Below are 23,011 nucleotides of genomic sequence, written 5' to 3' on the forward strand. Positions count from 1 at the left end.
TGTGTTGCAGGGGGAGGAGTTGAAAATGGCCCCTGTGACGCCTGCCAGCATCTTCATGATAGCTGGTAAAAGAGAGGCTTATTCCTCCCAGATACTCTTCATTAAGAGCTTTCTCGAGGCGAGCAACAGATTCACCAAGCCTTTATCATCTGCAGGAACCTCCTGAAGGAACATTTCGTATTCAGAAGGTATCATAATGTTCTCATTTCTATTCTGCCTCTTTCATCCTCGACCCCAGATCTCCCAGCTTTGAGCTCACGGTTGCCATGATAGGCTACAGCAGAAGGTATTTGACTATCACATACATGTCCCAAGTTCCTAGTAAGCGAAACTGAGGTCTAGCTTCCTCAGCTCTCTCGGATGTTCACCTGGGTGAGAAGACAAGCAAGTCTCACCATTGGCAAACGGGAGCCCAGAGAGGAATGTTCTGAGCCTTCCACAGCCAGCTGGACTCCGGGCGTTACAGCCTCTGCCTTCGGGCTGAGCAGCACCACAACAAGCACACACCCAGACTGTGCCAGTGATGCCAGCAGCTGAATACTCGGAAATATAAACTGGGGATGCTCTACCCCACCCGCCATTTTGGCTGAGCCTCTTTACCCTTGATGGACCTGTCTTGACAATGTTATTTATCTAAAAACGGCTTGACTGCTGCTGCTGCTGATTCCTGGAACCGGCAAGCAGCATAACCGTCTGTGCTGCCGACTGTCCTGTGGTGCAGCCTGGCAGCCCACTGATTGCTATGGAAGACGGCAACAGGGCAAGTGCAGCGGAGGAAGCAGCAGGCGAGTGGTTAGTGCATGCCATGAAGAAATACACATGCATGTACTGCCTCAAACAGTCAGAACCTCTCATGTTGACATTTTCCATTCAGTTCCACTAGAATTAAAACACTCAAAATAAAAACCTGGCAATCAAAAGCAAAGAAATTGTCACCAAAGCAAGATTCATTTCTATCTATCTGTATAGTTGACCAGAAGTCTTTCTGCCTCTTACAAGCAACATTAAATGCCATCCATTACAGCAACAAATGCCAGCCAAGTCCCTTTCTTTCCACCTGTGATTTTAAAAGTACATTTCCCATACAGAAAGCTGTGTGCTTGGCAACCTCTGCATCTCCCCTCCTGACGAGTAGCAGAAACACTGCATGCTAAACTCTCTCCTGTAATGACATGGATTCCCACACCAGAGATAAATTCTCAAACTACCCAGGCAAAACTTCAAATAACCTGCAAGGTATTTAACAAACCGGAGGCAAAAGCTGAAGTCAAACCCTCAAAGCATACAGAGAGAGAGAAAAAAAAAAAGAAATGCCCTCTGCTTGACCCAAAATAAAGGTCTACCAGAACAGTTCTGCATAGGAAAGAAAATGAATTACCATTGTGGGGACCCTCAGCCATTTAGAGTCTCCAGTCAAGGCTGAGAGCCATTCTGAGACTGCAGGTTTTTCCTCTAACTTCACTCCCCGGCTCTGCAATGAACTAGTTAAAAATGACATCACTGCTCATACTACCCTCCTCCCCCTCCCCATTCACTTGCTAAAAAAGCTGAGGCTGCTCCTCTCCCCCTGCATTGGCTCCAGATTCGGTCCTCGCTCCTCGCCAAGTTCCCGGTCTGCAGTTGACCGTGCAGGTGGGTGTCAGTGCGGGATGCAGGATGCACCGTCTCTACGTGCTCTTACAGCATCCCTGCTGGCACCCACTTGAGAAATAGAATAGCCTTTCCCTTAAGAAATCAGAAGAGGTCTAACCTCGCGATGTATAATGCATTACACAGCCAGCTCCGTTTACAGAAGGCAAACAGTCTTCCTCTTTGAAGCAGGAGGGAGAGAGAGACCCTCCTAGAGGCTCTGCCTTTTGCCTCGTCTTCCTTAAAGGAGAGGACCCTCTCTGTGGTTTGCTGCATCCTCCTTGCGTTAGGACTGCAATCTATCTTTTTTTTTTTTTTCATTTCCCTCCCCCTGAGCGTGACATCATCAGACACCAACTCTACTTCTGTAATAAAAAAGGATCCCGAGCAGAGCTACCTGGGACGAGGTCATCTGGAGGACCCAGGCGATGCTGGCTCTGGAGCATTTGTCGCTTCTTACAAAATCCTCTGCCCTTACACAGTGTCGTCTGGATTTAATAACCCTGCGCTTGCTGCAGACCGGGACACCCAGCTGCCAGGCTGAGATCAGTCTCATTTCTAGCCCCGCTGGCTCCACCAGCAACCAGCAGCGAGCAGGTACCTCCGGAGCACTCCCCTGGTACCACGATTCACCTCGCAACTCCATTTATTTCCCTCCCTTAACCGTTGGGAAGGACGCTGCAGCAAAATCCCTCGGCCAGCGCTCCAGACTGTTACAAAGCAGCCAGGCTGCGAGCACCCGGCGCACACGCTCCCAGCAGTTCCTCCGCTCTCCTGAGGTCTCAGCCTAAAGCATCACTGAAGGGAGCCTTCTCAAAACACTCTCACCCCTGACTGACGGCTGCAGGACCCAGCAGCTCGTGGCCGAGCCCCAGCACAAGGCCTGTTTATTGCCAGGGGCATTCGCCGCCTTATTTTCCCTACCTGCGTTTTCTCTCCCGGGGTAGCGCTGGGGCTTGTGCTGAGCGCTGCCCATCCCTGAGGCGGCCGGCAGGCACCAGGGTGGCCGGGGCGAGGGACGGAGAGCGGCTCCCGGGCTCCGCAGCCTCCCTTGCACGCTCCCATGCTCACGGCGGCAGCCGGCAGCGGCGGTGGCAGCCACAGCACTGGCAGGAGAGAGGAGTCTGTGCGTACGTGCATATGTATAACATATGCCTTCGTATACCTATTATATACACAGAGAGCTACACGCAGATATAAACACAGACATGCATTCTGGATCTCTTACTGCTACTAGCAATGCCGTAGACGTATCGAATATTGCACTAGTAAGGGGACCGATGGGATAAAGCTGCATTTGCAGATGTGCTCAGAGTCATTTGCACCCTACGTGTCCATACAGGCTGCACGCTCGCCACTACATTGGTAACAGGTAAGTATTTGACATTGAGGTGTAAAAGCTTCACAGAAGTCACTCAAGCTCCTCTAAAAGGTATAGTGGTGTGTAACACACGTCATGTAATGGTACTTCTTTGCATGCCAGAAATGTCTTACACGTTGGGGGCTGCAAAAGTCCTGCTGAACCCCCAGCAGCCCTCTGAATTAGGAACATGCCGGTGCATCAGGTCCCTTGGAAAATCCCTGCTAGAGACTGGGAGCCAGCGGGAAGTTGAAGGAAGTCAGCAAAAATCCTGCCTCAGGGTTTATTTGTAACTCCCTCCCCCTTCTCTCCATCTTCAGAGCTGTGTTTTCCATGTGGGCTGGTAACACATTCGTATCAAACACCAGAGACCTTCTGAGCGAGCCAGGGTTGAAAACCTGACATCTCCTGTCAGCTGGGACAAAAGAACGTTACACACTCAGCACAGAACTGGTGGTATTACCCTGGGATGGGATTTCCACTAAAGAGTCTCCATCTCCATCTTTTAGCAAGTTCATGGCCCTGCGGGTCCTCTTCTCCAAATCACAGCCCTGCCAGGCTGCACCCATCTTCTCCTCGCGTGCAGCAGGCACAGGCCTCTGGCACGGGCAGGAAAGAGCCCGAGACTGAGGAGGGAAGACTGTGGTGGATAGGGATGTGGGATCATCTTTGAAGCTCCTCCAGTGTGAACCTTCAGATACATAGAGTGTGTCTTCTGCCACCACTCATTAATCAAACCTCAGTTTTCTCACTGCTCTGATAGGGATATTACAGTCATTAGCAAAGGAGGATCCTACATACACGTAGCAGCATTGATAACATCTCTGGAGTAACATCGATTATACATCATATACTAGATCAAAAGAGAAAGAAGCAGAAAGTGTGTCAATTCACCAGATAAATCTCCATATTTCCCTTCTAAATGAAGTAAGTGTTTAACCCAGCTTCTTAAGGAAAAAAGGCAAACCTGCTGCCTGTCCCCTGCATTCCTTCCCCATAATTTTTGAGTTCCCTGCCCAAATTTACCAGAATAATTGATTATCTTCTATGTAATTAAATTCCTACAAATTTTAGGTGGGGGAAAAAAAACCCCAAAAAACAACAAACCAAAACAAATTGGTGCGACTCCCATTAAGGACAGACAGGTAAAATTCAACTATTGCACTTCCCCCTGGGAACCAACTGGCTGGCTGGCCCTGGGCTAGTGGTGGTCCCCCTGCCCTGGGAGAGGGAAGGGTGTCCTGTGGCTTTTCTGAGAAGGCAAGGAGAATTTCAGAGAGTAAAGGACAAGTCCACAAATCCACATGAAGTCCGTTCTTCTCGGTTTTCTTTGATTAATGGGACAATTTGTTTAGTGTTTCTGTTTTCTCTTCCTAAATTTGCTTCTCACAGGTCTATCAGCACTTTGCAGTTCAAATGCCTAGGTATTTTATCCCCTGAAGAAACCTTGGAACATCCCCTTCTCATTTTACTTTGGTTCCCCTGACCGATGGCATTGTTTTAATCTGCAGCCAGGAGTATTTGCAGACTGCCGGCTGGTTATAACAGCTCCCAAACCCGACAAGCTCCATGCTCGTTCCCGGTTGTGAGATGTTTTTGTAGGAAAGCAAACAAACCCATTCCTGTAAGAAAGAACAGGCAAACAAAGTGTGGGATTGGAAGGTGGAAAGAACCCAACATAAATAAATGAGGGCTGAAATTACATCCAGAACTTCCAAAACTTCCAATCAAAGAGGTAGAAATCCTTCCAGCCAGAAGAAAAAGGAGCTTGCCCACCTCTCCCATCATTTCCCCTCTTATTATATTGATATTAACTAACAGTTTCACTTGGCAAACGCAGATGAGTTCAAGTATTTGGGTGACTGAGTTGAAGATTGGTGCTCAAATTAATGAGCATCAAGTAGCAGCACTGCCTTAATGTATGCATTTCAGTGTACCTTGGGGTACCTCCACAGTAAATGGGGTAGAATATGCTCCATATTATATGAATTCTCCACTTGCCTTAGCAAATGCACCTTGTTCAGGATTTCCAATATCCTCTTTAATCTAGCACTATGCCTCCCACGAGCACAGTTTAACAAGTGTATTATATCTTATAAATGGGTGTTTCTCATTTTGAGAATGATTCAGAGGTGAGCTGAGAGTCCCGGACTACTTTTCTGCTTTGACCAGTCTTTAAATGCGATCAAGTCTGGTAACAGACACGAAGAAGTCAGCAGATGAATGTCACACATCTACATCCTCTGCTATTTTTAACATTACAGAGCGTACTGAAAGGAAGAATGGAAAGTCCTCTTCTTTAATGATGTCCCTGCAATTTTTTTTAAAAAAAATCAAAATTTCAATACTCTTCCATTTCAGCCCAAACTCTTACAAAGTAAATCAAGGTCATGGCTGTCTGTCACTTTCCCAAATTACTCTTGAGTAAAGACTGCCCTCAGCCAAATAATATCGGTCTAAATAGGAACTCAGCCTCTCCTGTTTCATTATCCCAGGGAGGTTTCAATTTCAAAGCTGACTTGGACTACATAAAAGTTAGCTTTTAAGCAGAAGCAGTGTGAATATTCCTCCCTCTCCTCTATTTTACCTTCTCAAGGAAAGAAAGAAGAAAGTAAGTCCCAGTACTAGTTCTCCTGACCTAACACAAGAGGAGGAGGCAGAACAGCGTGGCATTCCTCTAGGACAAAATCTCAATGCCATTTTTCATTGCCTATTTTCCTTCCTGCTCCACTTGACTACGTGGTACCCTAAAACCAGGCTGCTCCAGCCTGCTGCTCCCGTTTCCGAGCATTGTCCTCGGCAAGGACTCCCAGCATCCCACCATTTGGCAAGCGGTGACAACTCGATTGATCCTGGAGATCCTTACTGGGGTTATGCTTCTTATTCAGTCAGACCCTCATAAACAGACACAGCCCAGCAAGGTGCATCTGGAAAGTGAGAAAAGGAGACAAAAAGGAGGAAGGAAAGAGAAATTTGGAAGGGAAAGGCGTGAGAAAGGAAGGAGGGGGCTATTGCCATTTTCCGCTTTCCATGTACTTGCCATACGGTTTGAATGGCAGGCGTGCACCGGGCACACGATACAGCTCACGTGTTCACCACATCACCTTTGCTGCGCTCAATTCACCACTGCTGGCTTTCATGTCCCCAGCAGGCAGTGGTCCCAGTGACAGTCAAACACCGAATTCCAGCCTCCAAGTCTCCATGCCAGGCTCCTTGCAAAGGCTGGTGTTGACTTTAAGATCTTTTAAGCTTTTAAAACTCTTAGGAGAATTGCCCTACCATAGCTATTCCCTCTTTCTTTGACTTGCATGCTGGAAAGGCCTGGTTGCATTGTTGGCCTGTCCCCATTTCGGCCAAGGGCACTGCAGCCCCATGCTGGAATCTGGAAGCAGCACATGGGAGGGCCCGTCTCGCACCTCCCAGTTCTTCTTAACCCCAACCTTTCCTATCTGTTACTGCACATCTCCATCTACACTCTGTTGCGTACTCTGGAGCTACAAAGTGAATGTTGTAAATTCAGGTAGCTGTTGACGTCCCCGAGAGGAGATGCAAACTGAGGAGAAAGAGCAGCAAAAAATAATTACACAGTAAAAAATAACTGCACTGTAATACAGAACATGTACTATATTTTGGATGTGCTGGGCTGAACATTTCTGAGGAGGCAGGAGGGGAAGTGTCAGAGCTGGAAGAGTGGGGAGGGACGATGGGAGGCAGCAAACACTCTTCAGGGTAATAATATAATCTCAAAAGCCTTTCCTCTTTTGCAGTAACTGTACTTTGGGCTAGTTGTCTAGCTGCCATCCATGTGAAGTGGGCGCTGCTTTGTCACAAACAACATAAAACATATTGCAGATGCTTGGAGCAATGGAAAATACCAAAAGTAAAGTTCCAGAAAATGCAAATGGTAATAACTAATAGAACACTCATGCCTGGAAATGAGATTGTCAAAGCTGTTCTGAAGGGTTCAGATATGCACCATCCATCAAGAAAACCACCTGGCTTTGAAAATCTCGACTCCCATCTTGGTACACAAGCATAGAGGGAGCTGGTTTGGCATTTGGGAGGAAAGCAAATGGTTTTTCTAGGAGACAAAACAGCTCATGTATTATTAAAATAATTAAGAACTAGAAAACAACACAATACAACAAAGATGCATCTTGAGGCTCTTGGGGATAGCACTCAGAGGATATCACCACACAGTGGGATTGGGTTCCACTGTCAGGTTTTTGACCATTCCCCATACCCATCTGCATACACAGGTACTTCACGTGGCCACAAAGCGCATTCTCACCCTCACAGAATATCATGTTAAAACCAGAAAGCATCTGACTGATCATCTGCTCATTGTGGTTCTGTATCTTAAAAGGCTGCATCAAATAGCAGGCATTTTTCTCACACGTGATAAAAAAATCAGTTTTCAAGGCTACGACATCATTGACTCAAGGCCCTTTCATAACATCAGCTCACAAACCACAACTCTTCTGCTCACTACAGGCCAGGCCTTTCTTATATTCAATTATATGTTCTACATACCGTCATTTCTTAAACTGGAATTAATGAGTATCTGGTAAAAGACAAGTGCTGTTCTTCCACCAGTTTTGATGCATGCCTGTCATCGTGGATGAGCATCGCCGCCCGGAGGTAACTTTTGGCTGAAGCACCTGCAAGGTGCGCCGCAAGCCTTGACAGCACCTTCACAGCTGTCCTCCTCGGTGTCTGCTCCTCTTCTCTCCCTACATCCTCCTTTCCAGAAACAGGGCCTTGGCACGCAAATCGGACCACAAGGCTGGTTTGGGCAATCGTTCTAATTTTCCCATACTTGTAGTATTGGCTTTGCTGCAGCTGTAGCAACCACACATGTTGGAGGTAACACGGGAAAAGCTTCCACAGCTGCATCAGAATATTTTAAAACTTCTCTGCTGTTTCTTAGGCCAGTTTGTTTTGTTTTTAATGCAGATAATTTTTAAAATTTGAAGTGTGTTTGGAAATATCAGAAAGACACAGGGTTATTCTTCTCCCCCCCCCCCCCCCCCCCCGCCAATTTCTGGATTTAAGTTGTGTGATACATGTGTTTTGGGGACTCATGTGAACACTTAAAGGTGCAGCACCCTTCAAGCATCACACACACACACACATATATATACATATCAAATTATACACACACATATATACCAAGTCAATACGTATATGCATGCATGTAAATGCACTATATTTAACTTGGTAGTTCATAGCTCCAATGCCAGGGGCAAAAGGACTCAACCTGAAAAGCAAAAATTAATCTTGGCTGCCATCGCTCCTCCAGCCCCTGGAGCATCCTCTGGAGCAGGGAGCAGGGCTGAGGCAGGGCTGCCCCGGCACCCCCTGCTTTGCTCCCACAGCTCCAGGGCACCGGGCTGGCAGGGGCTGCTCCAGCCCCACGTTACATGGTCACCTGAGGGAGGGAGAAAGCGGCTCCTTCCTCCTTACATGGCCATGCAAGCATGGGGGAGCTTGGTGGTAGCAGCAACATGTGAGCCAGTGCCTCACCTCTCTAAGGGACTCCTCGCTACCGGGGCTTTCCATGTGGGGCTTTAAGGAGCATCTTTTTTCTTGCCGCAGAAAGGAGAAGCCGTCCTGGACCCATTTCTCTGAACCTCCAGGCTACCTCCTGGTAGGTACCTCCAGGACCAGGAGAGACCCTCCTTGGGGGTTCCCGCTCTGCCTCGGGCTGCCCAGCCGTGCTGGCACCAGGGGACAGGCACCAAGCAAAGGCCACCGCAGCTACGTCTGCTTGCACCTTTTTCATAAAAGGCCAGGTCCTAAATATGCTGTATGTAGTGGCAGCTACAAATTATCAAGGTACTTGCTGGTGAAGATTATTACAGGTTTCCGCTCTTCTTCCTACCGTGATTACAGGGTGCTTTCAGCCACACACATACACCATACAAGCGGCTTTTAGCCTCATTTCCTACAGAAACAAGTGGGATGGCATCACGCTGCCTGCTGCCTGCATAGCTGCACCTTCCCTCCATCCCCAGCCACCACGGCCCCGCTAGCCAACCCGGGCCAGATCCGCACAGGGTAGGTGACACTGGGGTGCAAAATAACAATTCAGAAAATTTATGGCTGGGATTTTTCATGTCGCCCTCACCCAGTGAAAACTGTATTCCCCCAGGTCTCCAGCAGCGCAGTGACTAGAACACTTTCCCTAGAGCCCAGGAGACACGGATGCAAACTCTCCTCTCCTCGGAGGGATGCGATGCCGTATTTCCTACCTACGAGATCAGCATGTCATCCACTGTGCAATACACTACTGTGGCATTGGTTTTCAACACCGATCCTGGTTTGCATGAGAGTCTCAAAAACTAGTAAGAGGAAGCAAAACTTCCTACTGACCAGGACATAAAGTTTCTTTCTCCTAGTTTAACCAATATATCAGGCTATGAAATGGAACCTGGATCGCCCTGGAACCAAAAAATAAAATCTTGAACTGAATCTTGGGTCTTTCCCTGCGTAACAGGGAAATTTTACCTGTTTACTATTCCCACTTGCGTTTCCATGCCGCCCTGGGGTGACAGGGTGTGCAACCCATGCTTTGGGAGAGTTACGATGTGGTTTACGAGTCTTATAATGATAAAAGATGTTGTAGAGGGATCAATATATTTGTCTGGTCTTTCATCACCAGAAGCAGACTGAAAGTGTTTTTTAAATAGGAATTGTACTAGTATAAATATTTTTTATTCATAATGTAACTTTCAATCACAACTCATTAATTAAGAGACTTGGATATGTGGCTCCACCCATTTCCATGTAATCCGGTAATGCCTCAACTGCCATGCTATTTGGGTGCCAGTTGCAAAATAAGGATTGCAGAAAAGGATCCTCTCCGTGATCCTTCTTTTGCCCGACAGTGCATCACTCGCTTCGTTTGTCTGAAGTCTTTGCTTAGCCACAGGTGATTGTGCCTGGGTTCTTAGAAGAACTGAGTCCTGAGTTATGTGAGTTTTATATTGTAACTATATCATGTTTATTGTATCTCACTAGCATTTCCACCCTTCCCCATCCTTTTCCACAAGATTTTCTTCTTCTTTATTTCAAAAGAACTACTGACTGTGTCATAAATATTGATGTTTGACTTAATATATTTTGCTTTTAGCTTGGCAACTCTATATTTCTGCTTGCCAGGGCTTTCCTTTTCAAACAACCAAAGACACAGTTGTTATAATACAGATTAATAACTCCTTGGAAAGACTGTAAGGTTTTTTTAACATGAATAGAAATACAAGTCACATTCAAGTAACCTACTGCCTAAAATAGTAACGATGTCACTGTCCTAGCACAACTGAAAAGCCTGCATACCATTGAGCAAGAACTGCCCTATTCTGACCTGTTAAAACAAGGCAGAACTGCAATAATCCCATAGTACTTATCATGCGCTTTGCAGCAAGCTCCACACACAAACCCAAATAACAACTCAGGGATCTATCACTCCATACTGCCTGTATTGGTCCAAATCACTACTATTTCTCTAACAATTAATATCGATCGATGGAAAAGGATTGAGGAGTCTGATTTTCAGCACTATATATTCAGTGCTGCCTTCTTGCTTTGATACCGAGTTAAACCCTGAAGATACATCTGCTGAATTTTACTGACAAATTACATTCATCAGCTATGTGCCTGTCTTGTCAGAGTCCGACATGTAATACATATTAAAATACTACACAAGATTTTCCTGTTAGAGCACTTAGCACATACCACTTTTACATACTGTGCTTGATTTCCAAAATCCAAACCAACGCGTTTAGTGACGCCCAGGGAGAAGCCAAGCTATGGGATTAGTGACCTCTGTAAGCAGTGACCACAAAAACAAGAATCCAACGGGAATTATCCCCAAGTGAGTTTGCCATCTGCTGCCCCAGGAGAACCACCCCAATTCCTTTCAGCGCACACGGAATTTAAGATGATCGTGGGAATTCTATATTTATTCCTCCATATCCGTTTGCTTCATCCGTCATCTACAAAGGAGTCAATCATCATTTGCCCTGTGAGCTAGGAGTGCTATATTTGTGCTAAAACCAGAAAAACGCCAGCCTGCGGTGCTGGGGCTGAGCTGCTCATCTGGAGCTTGTGGCTCTGCTGCAGAGGGTGGCTGAGGGGGTGGCAGGAGGAGCAAGGAGGGACATGGTCGTGGCAAAGGCGGGGGAGAAAAGAGCCTGGGAAGGATACATGCGACCCCGTATTTCTCAATCTTATCAGAGTTGGCTATGTGTCTCTAAAAACTACGTCTGCTACTGAAATTTCCCTTCCAGACTGAGGGTGGGAGGAAGAAAGCACCTGAGCACGTGTCTTTGACTGAGGGACAAGGTGTCTCTTCTGACAAGCTTTGACCGCCTGCTGCTTTTAGCTAAAAAATAGCTTAAAAGCCCAGTGTCTGTACTTGCCTTGGTGAGAGTGCGAGGGGAGAACAGTTGTATTTCATCCCTGTCCTCGTCACTGCTTTGCGAAAATGAACAGAGGGACGTCCATAATCAAATGGGAGACAGAGGTGAGTTGAAGCAATTCTGTGTGCTGCCCGTAGCAGCCACAAACAGCTGAGAGGAGGAAAAAAAGGGGGAAACCTTGAGCCTTCGTGTCCTGGAAATGAATGGTTGCTTTTTTTAGAGATGAGCTGCCTTAAGCTGGACTCCTTCATAGGAAAGGGAGACAGTCCGTGACAAAGCTTTCCCCGGGAGAGGCCACAGCGGTCACCTCCAGCTGGAAATGGTGCAGCGGTGAAATCCTGTCCCAGCCGGAGCCAACAGCAAGATGCCCACTCGCAACCAGGTGAGGCCAAGGCTGTGGACCCCCCAAGTGCCTTCTACATACCAAATACTGGAATCGATGCTAAAAACGCTTGGAAGACAGCCGCCTGTTTGGGTGGGTTGGTGGCTGAGGTTGATGTGTGCAACAGCAGTGGCAGGGCTGCAGTAAGCAGTGGTGGTCATCCTCTTTGTGGATCAATCTTTAAAAAGCCAAAAACCCCTCCCTGATTGCACAGAGCCATATGACACTATGACAACATGCAAGAGAATGTCATCATGCAACTATTTTCCCTGAGTTTCATTAGACAGCCCTGAATTTTGTGGAAGTATTGATAGGCCAAGGGAAAAGTCCATGTGCCATTTAATTTTGACAGATGGAAAAAATAATGCCTTGTACAAAGCGTGCTAGCTTGATGGTCTGCTTTGTCCCTTTTCATCAAGGACCAGCTCCCAGAGGCAGTAGCCAGGATAAAGCACATGTCAAATACAAGGAACCAGAAAGGCAGAGAGATTTTATGATTAAATATTTACAAGGGAGAGTGGAAGCAGGGGGAGGATGTACATAAAGTGTATGAAGCAAATGGTGCAGAAGAGACAGACACGGCGATACGGAACTGCCTGATGTGAAACTGAAACCCAGGCTGCTGAGGAGGCTTGACCTACCTCATTTATTCACCACAGTCTACAATTGGAAGTCATCCCAACAATTTATCTCAATTTCTTACTCAACTACATTGCTATTTAATAGGAAAATAGTTTCTTACTGCTAGCATCCATGAGATCTGGCTAAACTCCTATTCATAGTAAATCTGGGACTAATTTTATTAAAGTTCTTCCTTGGTCATTGCAGTCTTGAAAAATACTGTGCCAACAGCTACATAGATAGCATTGGCTCATACAGACCTAGTGCCTTTTGATTTGGTATTGGCAACAGTGACTGAAGTTAGTTAGACAAATGTGGTTAGGCGGCTTCGTTGTTTGTAAATGAGCAGTACTGCAGATTGCCTAGTTGCTTTTCTGTTTCTGCCCTTCGTCCATTTGCAAATGCCCCTGTTGGCTTAACATGGGTCAATACCTGCCCTGGGACGGAGACCCGCCAAGCCGAGCCAGTCTTTGGCATGGTGCTCCAGCTGCCTACTCTATCTACTGTGCGAGGTTATTGCACAGCATCCGTGAGGTAAGAACACAAGATACCATGAATGGGAATTAAAAAAGGTACAATAATTTCTCTTTGACAGCATTTACAATCTGCTTCCCTGGCCCTTTGAAATATGCTTCTCACCAAAGCTCCCTGTTCAAACAAAACCAGTGCACTGTGCAGTGGATTGGTCACAGGCATCTTTGTTCTGCACCCACACAAAATTAGAAGTGACACTTTACTTCCATTGCAGGCCAGACATCAAGCAGAGTCGTGTCCCCACTTATAGTTTATTTAAAGTCATAGCTGGCTTTTTAGGGATCAAAGAGAAGGAGGTATAGGAGGGGGGTTGCTGTCCAGAGGAAGACTGGGAACAAAACAATAGTTTAGTCATACGCGGCTTTGACTGCTTCATGTTTGCTTTTAAATTGCTGAAATGTAGCATGGCAATGAAATTCCGTAAAGCACGAGACACCGAGGGCTGGCCTATGAAGCTTTTTCAGTCTGTTAGTACTTTAGCTCTCTGCAGTACCTGCCGCAAAGGTAAGGGATTAGGCTGGTGTCAATCAGCGCCATCCCACTACGGGCAGCCGCAGTGGGGAGCCAGGCGAAAGGCTCAAAGGGCTTCGCAAGCTGAGGGTAGAAATCACCGTCAGGATACACAGCACGCTGTCAGCATCTGAGCCCTGGGACAGGACGTTTGGAAAGGGCACCTAGTTTTTTCTTATCATGACTTTGCTTCTCTTTCAAAGGAATCCCATTTAAACCAGAAACAGGGCTCTGTGCACGGCCAGGCTCTGCAGGGCCGGCAGCTCGCCTCTCCCTGTATCGCTACGTCTGCGTTACGACCAGCTGGATGCCCCAGCCCTCTCCCCTCCCTGTAACTGGGTTTCAAGTTTACAAGTATCACAAATGAGTTCATTTCCCCTCATTAACTCTCACAAGTAGTTGCTGCTCTTCTGAACTCCGTATTTCTCTGCCCCCAAATCCCATGGGAGCCGCTGGGGCTGAAAAAGCCCTTCTCGACAGGAGCGGTTTCGGACGGCTGCCCAAACGAGAAGAAAGAAGGGGGCCTCATTAGACCGGACACAGCACTCACAGAACGGATGGGGAGGGGGATTAAATTAATGGAGAAACTTATAAAGCAGAAATCTGAGCAGCTTCGTTTTTTCAGATAATTGTTTTCAGCAGGTTTCTTATTCAATACAAGCCTCAGCCAAAGTAGTATTACAAACTATTGATCTCGTGCTTCCAAACTCAGTTTATTCCTCTCTCTCCATCCCAGGCCTCTAATCTTCTTGCTTCTCTTAGCAGCCCACTAAGTCCTCAAACTGGCAGCTGAGGTCCCACATTCTCCCCACCATCTGCTATTGCTCCAAATACGCAGCACGACAATCTTTTTGACCCTAGAAAGCCCTGCACCAAGCGGCCGCTTTGAAAACCTTACTGCATCCACTGCGTGCCAGGTGAGCTTTCGGACTGTCTCATTGACACTTCCATCAGGTCTGCTGCCATGCACAAGGCTGCTTTCCTACACCCCACCTCCCCGCATATTTTCTTTCGGTCCGGGGTTTCTCTCCCTCACGCTTTGTCTCACGTGATTTTTGTACCGTAGGCTCACACGGACGTCGTCTTGAATAGCAGAACAAACAACCCAAGATGGTCACATAGTTAGGGCAAGACTCGGCACAGGGATATTAAAACAGCATGTGTATTTCCCTCCAAAATCCAGCACAGAAGATGTAATAACACTGAAGGCTGAAACAAAAATACAGAAAGTATAATAAGGTTAAAGGACTTTCACCCCTTCCCTGTACACAACGTGCACTGTGGAGAAGCATTTATCATCTACTGCAAAACTTTTTTTAATGACCCTTTCCTAGTGAAATTATTCCAAAATGAGAAAAGCAAAAATAAATCCAACTAAACCCACCATATGGATACATTCATTTCTGAGGGAGGGCACGTTCCAGTGATCAAAATGCTGGATAGCACATGAAGAGGTCTGGGCTTGGGTCCCAGCTCTCACAGAGGCTTTATATATGATCTTGAGCAAACCACTTAGGGTGGGATTCAGTTGCTTAAACAAAGGTGTCCGGTACCATTTAAGATGCTCTAGGGTATATGGCACATCTGTACAGGGCTGGTCGATACAAAATAGGACCCTGGGGCAGCAGCTGGAGGCCAGGAAGGATTTAGACACCTGTACTGAATCCTGTACTGCTTTCTAAGTGTCTGCTAGAGACACCTCATGCAGCTTTCCAAGCCTCACAGCTTCGAAACTAATGCACCCATTACACACCTCTCCTGTACCCTGGTGTCCCGTATCATCAATGACAAGCTATAATAATGACCCATATGTTGCATTAGAATATGGCTCTTTTGGCCAACTTTTTCACTGAAAAAGCATTTGTTTTCATTCCCCCTTGCCCACAACAGTCTGTTTTTTGCTCAAAGTGAAGGGCTTAAAGCTGGTTATGCTCTACCAGGATGGGCACAGGCAGTTTATGCCATCTAGTCCACTCACACTTGGCTTTGGGGCTCTATGCTACAGACCCCTTTATTGGCCACGAAAGCTGCTGTCACTTCAAGCAATGAAACAGCCCACTTCTTGTATTTGTCACTGCAGTCACCCATTAGGCTTTATTTGGAGTGCGAGGCATAAGCTATAAAACCCTGTATGGGGACTGCATCGTGACGTGTGACAGTCTGCAGCATTTGCCAATCAGCTGTGATGTCATAGGTTGACCAGTCACTACATGGAGATGCTGATCAAGCTCGGTGTGAGGTCCCATTTAACTACTGGTCTGTTTTGCTGCTTTAGGGGGCAAGGGGTGAGAGCTCACATAGCTGTTCCCTACAACCCTTGTGCCAGGTTCTGGTCATCCTGTGATCCTGGGAGAGCAACTGGGGACTAATGACCACAAACCCTTTAACGTGGTGTAGTTATCACAGTGCACTGAAAGCCAGCCGCTCAGAAGAGGATGGAGTAGGTTTATGCCCCCATTGCTGATTTTGAAAGAGCAGCAGCAGCCTTGGCCATACGAGATAATTTGAACTCATAGCTTAGGGATCCACTGTTGCTTCAGCTGCCTGTATATTTGCTGAGATGAGCCTTACATGTGAAGCCTGCTTTAAGTCTGCCCCACCACAGTCTTCATACCCTGACAGGACACCTTTAAAGTTGCTTTTCTTCCGGTGGTACGTTTTTGGAACAGTTGGTGCCATATTTAACATGCTAATGTCAACAACCGTCACAACAGATGTTATTCCAGTGAGTGATTGCATCTTGGTGACAGACTGCAGAGCAGTCAGAAGAACCCCATTCCCCATCCTGCTGTACTCATAACAGCAGATAACCTACTCCGTTATCTTCCCTTCTGGTTACCGGTGCTCTCCCTTGTCACCCCGACTGCCTCATTTGCTCTATGACCTTCATGCCCCAGGACCTGTGCTGTGTGAAGCACACTTTCATATTCCCCATTGCTGGAATTGTGTCACTTGGGAATAGCTGTGCCTGAAGCAAGCTCCAGCCAGGCTCCGCACTCCCTGGCCCAGGGTACCAGTCCCACCACGCAGCAGCCGGCACGGCTGGGAACACCCGACACCCCGCAGCCCAAAGCTGGGTCTTGCAGGCAGCAGGACTCTCACCCAAGGGCAGTGCTGCCCACAGGGTTGGGCCATGGATCGTGCTGGGACTGGAGTCACTGCGCTGGCAGATTTGCATCGGTCTCCCTGTCCCTCTCGTACAACACCTCTGGAGAGGCCCATGGGCCAGTTTACTTAGTCCACTGGGGTTAATCCCTCACGATGAGGAAAGCCTACAGTCTCCCCAACACACTCAGCAAAGTTGACATGTCTGTCCCTGGGTGTCTTTACAGCATTGAGCACGCATCCCCCTCCCAAAATATCAAGCCTTCATTCCTTTATCACTTTTCCAAGCCCAGCAAGGCACACATAGGTGCCATTACAGGTCGGGCGGCTGTGCCCCTCCTTCTGTGGACGGCCAGGGCCTGCTGTCATCTCCTCCAGCCCTGGGCTGGCTGTTCGACTGTGTATGCTCTGAGCAGGCTTCACAGCAAAACCGCATTTGAAAATTCATCACCCAAGCCCAAACTGCTGGTGAGTCTTTCAGAGACAGAAAACTTTGGCAGTTGCAGCTGCTGGTGGCCAGAGGCCATTCCCAGTGAGCATAACGCAGACGGGACGTTGGCTCTCACAGCGATTTACTGTGCGCTCCAAAGGTAAATCACAGCTTCCTCCCGACTACTTGTGGATGTAATCATGTAAGAAGGGGAACGAAGCATTTCCATGGAGTCCTCCTTTCTCCCAGTTTACAAAACCATGTGTTTCCTCCATCTTATCGATGTCTGACATCTGTGCTTCACTCGTGCTGTTGAGAAATTGCGTCTGGGTTTCAGAGACCAGCCCAAAGCCAGGGTGGCTCCTGCACACCCCTCTGTTTCTGTGCTTCTGCCTTACCATGACGTGCACATGGGTAGCATGTCCTTTTCCAATAGCTTCGCAGGGGGGAAAGAACATAGGTGCAAGCACTCAGGGCATCCATCCACAGCCACCTCCTCCCAGGTCTGACACCACTACTGCCCACGCTTCACCCTCAGGCTTGTGGCAAGCCATGCATCCCCGCTTTAGGTCAGTGGAAGCTCTCCCAAACTATGGGCTGTAAAAGGCAGCCCAAGGCCAGACATGATGATTTCAACAGGGGAGAGGATGGCTCTGTTCCCCATTTACTGCTCATTTATGAAAGTGAGCACAGATCTGCTGGGAGCAAAACTGCACTCACTGGCTGAGATGCCCCAAGCCACCAGCACCAGGACAGCTGGTGGCTTCCTATTCTGCATCCAGCATTAAAAAAGCTCCAGAAGCCACCTTGTAGGGGGTGAGGAAACTTCCCTAAAGCCCCAAGGAGTAAAAGGACTGCAGCTGGGGCTCCTGCTACACAAGGATGGCTATGAAGTGGAGATCTTCCTCCACACTGCCCTTTTGCTTGGACATCAGCAGAGCATAGTGGTCCTCCCTTCGTCCTGCCCATGCCCTGCCAGGGGTTGCATGGGCAGCACAACCGCTGCCCTGCTACCCTGACTGCATTAATACAAGATCCACTGGCACACCAGCTGCTACTAGCTCATTGCTATCCAACAACAACCAGGATAGCTGGCAACAGCAGAGTAAAATATCAGATCAACTGTGTTTTTGAGGGACTTCATAAGAGGCCAACAAAAGCAAGGACGTTCAAAGCTCTCAGCTAAGCATAGCGAGAGGTCTCGGTGGAGCGTCAGATGACGAGAAACAGATTTGCTGCATTACATAGTCATGTCAAAGGGTTGTGCTGGAGCTTTAGCTGACAGCAAGTCTGAATTTCTTTGCACTCACTGGCTTGAGCCAGACAGAGGACCCTGCAGCCTTGTGTTTCATATTTTGCCTATCTTTTTTGTTATTTTCATTCATCAAATTCTGATAGCTCTCTTACGTATCTCATCTTACTCCAGACTGGCCCGACCGTCTTTGCCATGGGGATGATTTTAGCACAACTACTGGAGGAGTAAGGCGTCTCTTGTTATGATTAAGGGATGGTCCATGGATCAAATCGCACCAATTAACATAAAGATGCATTATTAAATGGTAGGTAGCCATGGTACAACCCCTTCATGTTAAACTGAGATGCAGTTCTTGCTTGGTTTGGAGCAAACTGATTTCAAAGGCCTTTTTTTTTAATATGGGGAATTTGATGAGCGCATGGTATTTCTCTCCGGCCATTTTGTGTAGTTTCCCATGAGGACTCTCTATTCCATAACAAAAGTAGATTTATCCAAGAAGCACAATGTTAATAATTTCTAAAATCCCTATTTGTTCTGGAAGACAATCCACAAAGGCAGCTGCTCCAGAGTAGCTATAATCAGAGCGTGGCTGCGTTTGCTATACATCAATTCCACTTCCCCAGGAGGACAGAACCCATCCTGTTCCTGCTGAACCCAAAATGAGTTGCTGAAGAAAAATAGCTCAGTCCTAGGGTCTGCATCCCTTTCATGTAATTCTTTTATAATTACACCTTTATTTAGCTGAGAACATATGTTTGACATACACAAAGACAGAATTGAGATCAGTTGAACCAAAAGGTCCCTGTTACACAAAAGTGGCTTCACAGACTGTTTGTAGTTAAGGGCGCACCTACAACAAGCTTGCAATGACCTAACAAGTAATATCTGCAGAGATGCTCCAGTGTGTGCGGTGCCATACAAATACTCGTCCACATGGTAAGTAGTGGTACCTATAACTCAGGGAAAGCCATTAAAAGAGGAAAGTTTGAAGCTGAAGTAAATGGAGACCACTGAATACAGAAAGGGGGGAAGGCAGGTCTGCTGATTCCAGAACCTGGAAATTTATCATAAATAGACTGTATCTGAATCTTCCCAAATCCTGGTTTTTTCCCAGTTTAAGAGAGTGAGACATGCTTAAGCTGTATACTCCAGGCCTGTGGACGTTGCTAGCAGGTGTTGCATGCCGTTACAACAACTGAGCAGAGAGATTGCTCTCACAATGCGAACCCATTAACAACAGCAGCAACATCTGGAAGAGGACATTGCTTTATTGAGCCACAGGACATCATTATGTTTCGGGAACTTATATCATAATACCAAATTGTTGAAGACATAATTAGAAAGTACTTATTTGCTTTTAATTATTAATTAATAGGGGCCCCAAATATTTGGGGGACAGAAGAATGGGACAATTTCTGTAAAGAAGGTACCCACAAAGCTAGATTATGTTTTATAATGCTTCATTTGCACAAATAAAGCACTTGGTTTCATAAACCTGCCAAGGACCAGTTCTGTACGGACTTCAGTGAAATGTTGCGGAGTGCCACTGGGAAGTGTCACTATATAGCAATAGTGTCAGGCCAAAGGAAAAAGCTGTGTCGAATACAGCAGAAGGCACATGCATTATTTCCAGGGGGGCTATAAAAACGGGGAATAAGGGGGGGAGTGATTAAGTCATTAACACTTGGATGCCTGACACTTTTGTCATCGGGTGCCATCCATCCACTGACAGCGTTTTAAGACGACCACCCTGGCCACAGAGTTAAGTGATATGTGTTGTTGACCTCCCCTTTAATCCATCAGGATCAGCATTTGCTGGTAATACAGTCGCATGTGCTTGTGCACACACACGCACGCACACACAACCCCCAAAGGCTTACACATTAGCGTAATCTTTACCAGGCATCAATAGATTTGACACTAACGAGGTTTAACAACAAACCCAAACCCTATCCTACCGACCCTTCAAGTTATGGAGAAAACTGCTGAAAGAGCTAACTGCCTAGCTAAACGCATCATGCCTCATCCTGCTACTCCTTCTCTAGCCCTCTCTCCTACCATCTCCCTCCCTCCAAGTATTTAGCTGGATCTCCCTTATTAAACTGATCATGCATCTGATGCAAAAAATGTTTGACTGAATCTGCATTTTGCCCGGGGTCTTATTCATTTATTTATTTAATTTGGTGTTTCATTTGACAACAGAAAAAACCTGCTCAGTCTGCATTTTTTTTCTGCAAGGAGCAGACAAATAGAGCTATTTCTCCATGGTAGCAGAACCAAATAAATCAGAAAGGGCTTACAACCTTCTTCTACAGATTTTGTCACTAAACTAATTAGGTGATATCAGTGCTGTCATTTAAAAAAAAATAATGGAGACCCCCACCCCGCTCCCACTGGCGCTTTGCAAAGAAAGGAGAAAAAATAAATAAAAGCATGTCAGCTGGCTTTGAAGACCTGCTGAATTTCAGATAAGGTTATTACACAAAGACCGGTCCCATCTTTCGCCACTGTCCCGTGAAGCTATCTTTACTTGGTTAGCACAAACTGATGGCGGCAATGTTTGACGAACGGCTAACATCCACCCATTTTCCACCAGCCCTGGGGAAGAGGCACAAATCCAGCCGAAAGCTGAGCGCTACCCAGCTCTATGCTCCCGCCCCGCAGCCCGCTGGCTGGCAGGGAAGGGCTCCGGATACTTCATGAATCCCCCGCTTGGATAAGTCTCTCGGCCATGTGCAAACAAAAAATAAAATCATAAAAATGAAATACTCAGGCAGGCTTGCCAACTCGCAGAAAGCAAGGACAAACACTGAAAAGTCTGAGCACTCTGTAAATCAGGTTTGATAAGAAGTACCCGTTACTGAAAGTTTTACTGCATTCTTTGGCTCTAGAAGTGGAAAAAAAAAAAACAAAACACCAAACCAAAACAACCAAGGAAGGAGGCATCCTTAAAATGAGGTGCAGCTCTGTGCAGGAAAGTGAGCTCCGCTCCGCAGGAGTTTGGGGAGAACATCCTCCCTCCGCCAGCGGCGCCCGCGAGGAAGCCTGTCAGGAAGGGGGCTCTGCCCGCGCTCTTCAGCCCCAGCAGCTCCGCTCCGCTCTGCTCTCAGCCAAGCGGCCCGGTGCCCGAGGGGCTGCTCTGTCCTCCGCGGCACCCACCGAGTCCCAGCCACGCCGGGACCCAGCGGTGCTCACCCCGGGGGAGGAACCCACCCATCCGCCGGCAGGACGGCAGAGCCAGCCCCTGCACAGCCTCCCCGCTGCCCTTCCAGGCTCACAGATGGTCCAGCCCTGGGACTTGGTCTTCCTAATCTCCCCAAGGACAGCAAATGGGAGTGGGGAGCAGTAATCCCCCCGCTCCTGCTGGCCGTCCTGTGAGGGGGTTAACGCTTTCCTGCCCCGGAGAAGCTCGGGTTTCTTACTTGGCTTCTGCTCTGGCTTAACAGCAAAGACATCGGGAAACATTCCTGCCGTGGTTGGGAGAGGTGGGAGTGTTTAAGAATTAACCCGGCCAGCAAAGGAGAAAAATCACAACCGGTAAAATTTGCTAGGAAGAAAAAGGGAAAAAAACCCCACAGATGTTATTAAACCCAGCCGTTTCTCGCCAGCATGCACTCAGCATCTCCTTCTGCCTGAGCCCAGCCGGCTGCGACTCGCTGCGCATCGGGCAGTTCCCAATTACAGCAGACACGTGCCGCTCTCCTGGCCGGATCAAGGCCAGCAGAAGCCGACCCCACGTTGCGCTACTCACAAGGCTTGGCATTGCAATGCCAGACACGGAAACTGCAGCAAAGGGACAAATGACCAGTGCCTCCTGCAATACTTCCTCAGGTATCCTGAGAATTGTCAGCTGCATACTTCCGGCCTCTTAGTTTCTGATCCCCACGTCTGGAGGTGATGCTGTGCAGAACAGCAAGGAGGAAAAAGTCATTTTCCGCTAAGGAGCAGTCCCTACCCCAAACCCACTGACTGTTCAGTAGGCTGCTCCATCATGTAATGGCACCTCTGATGTTATTATCACTGTGCAGCAGAGAGAAACGATCTCCGGCAATATTCCTATTTTCATTTTCTGTGTGTCTCCATTTGTTCTCTTAAAAGTATTTTTAAATAAAAAAAACCCAAACTGCCTCTCCTGGTTCACTGCATATGATCATTGATAATAATAACTGGGTTATGACATATGGAAACCAAAAAAAAGAGAAAAGGCGGGAAAAGAGATTTAGGAACAGATTTCCAAGATATAAAAATAACAACGGCGATGGTAAAATGAGAAATTTTCTTCTCCGCCCAGGGAACCAGGAAGGCTGTGATTAATGCTCGAGCTCCCCTGGTCAGGTTACCCACCTCAGCGATTACAAGAAGAGCTGAGCGGTGCAGCTCGAGTTCAGAAGGGGAGCTGAAGCATAGCTGAGGCTCTTTGATGCATTAAGACAGCCCAAGTCAACAGCAGGTCTGGCTGTAAAGGAGGCAGCAGCCTTGGAGAACGTGACCTACATAGGGGCTTCAGCCTCCCAAGCAGCAGTGAGGGGAATCAGCGGCTTACGCAGCCACGGACATTTCCTAAAATACTTATAATTATGGTACTCGTCAGCTGCTCCGTCCCCTCCCTTCGCATGTAAGCCCTGGCACTGAGAGGGAGTGGATGACAGAGAAAAACAGACCAAACATTTCTATACAGTTTTATTGAGGTATGACTTATGAATGAGATTTTTCATGTAAAAAAAAAAAAAAAGAAAAAAGGTAAATTAATCCATACATTTAT

General features: G+C 47.3%; 1 protein-coding gene across 4 annotated transcripts in view; it reads right to left on the bottom strand.

Moving 5' to 3' along the window:
* Window positions 1-23,011, bottom strand: part of NHS (NHS actin remodeling regulator) — a 266,162-nt gene that overhangs the window by 50,824 nt on the left and 192,327 nt on the right. The window contains exon 1 of one of the 4 annotated variants that reach the window (XM_054847045.1): window positions 1,379-1,449. The exons of the other annotated variants lie outside the window; for them this stretch is intronic. Within the exon in view, the coding sequence (XP_054703020.1) occupies window positions 1,379-1,400 (22 nt within the window). The 5' untranslated portion in view covers window positions 1,401-1,449. Of the gene's footprint in view, window positions 1-1,378; window positions 1,450-23,011 lie in introns of those variants that run through there. 4 annotated transcript variants of the gene reach the window in all.

The sequence above is a fragment of the Grus americana genome, chromosome 1 (assembly GCF_028858705.1).
Source record: "Grus americana isolate bGruAme1 chromosome 1, bGruAme1.mat, whole genome shotgun sequence".
Classification (NCBI taxonomy): domain Eukaryota; kingdom Metazoa; phylum Chordata; class Aves; order Gruiformes; family Gruidae; genus Grus; species Grus americana.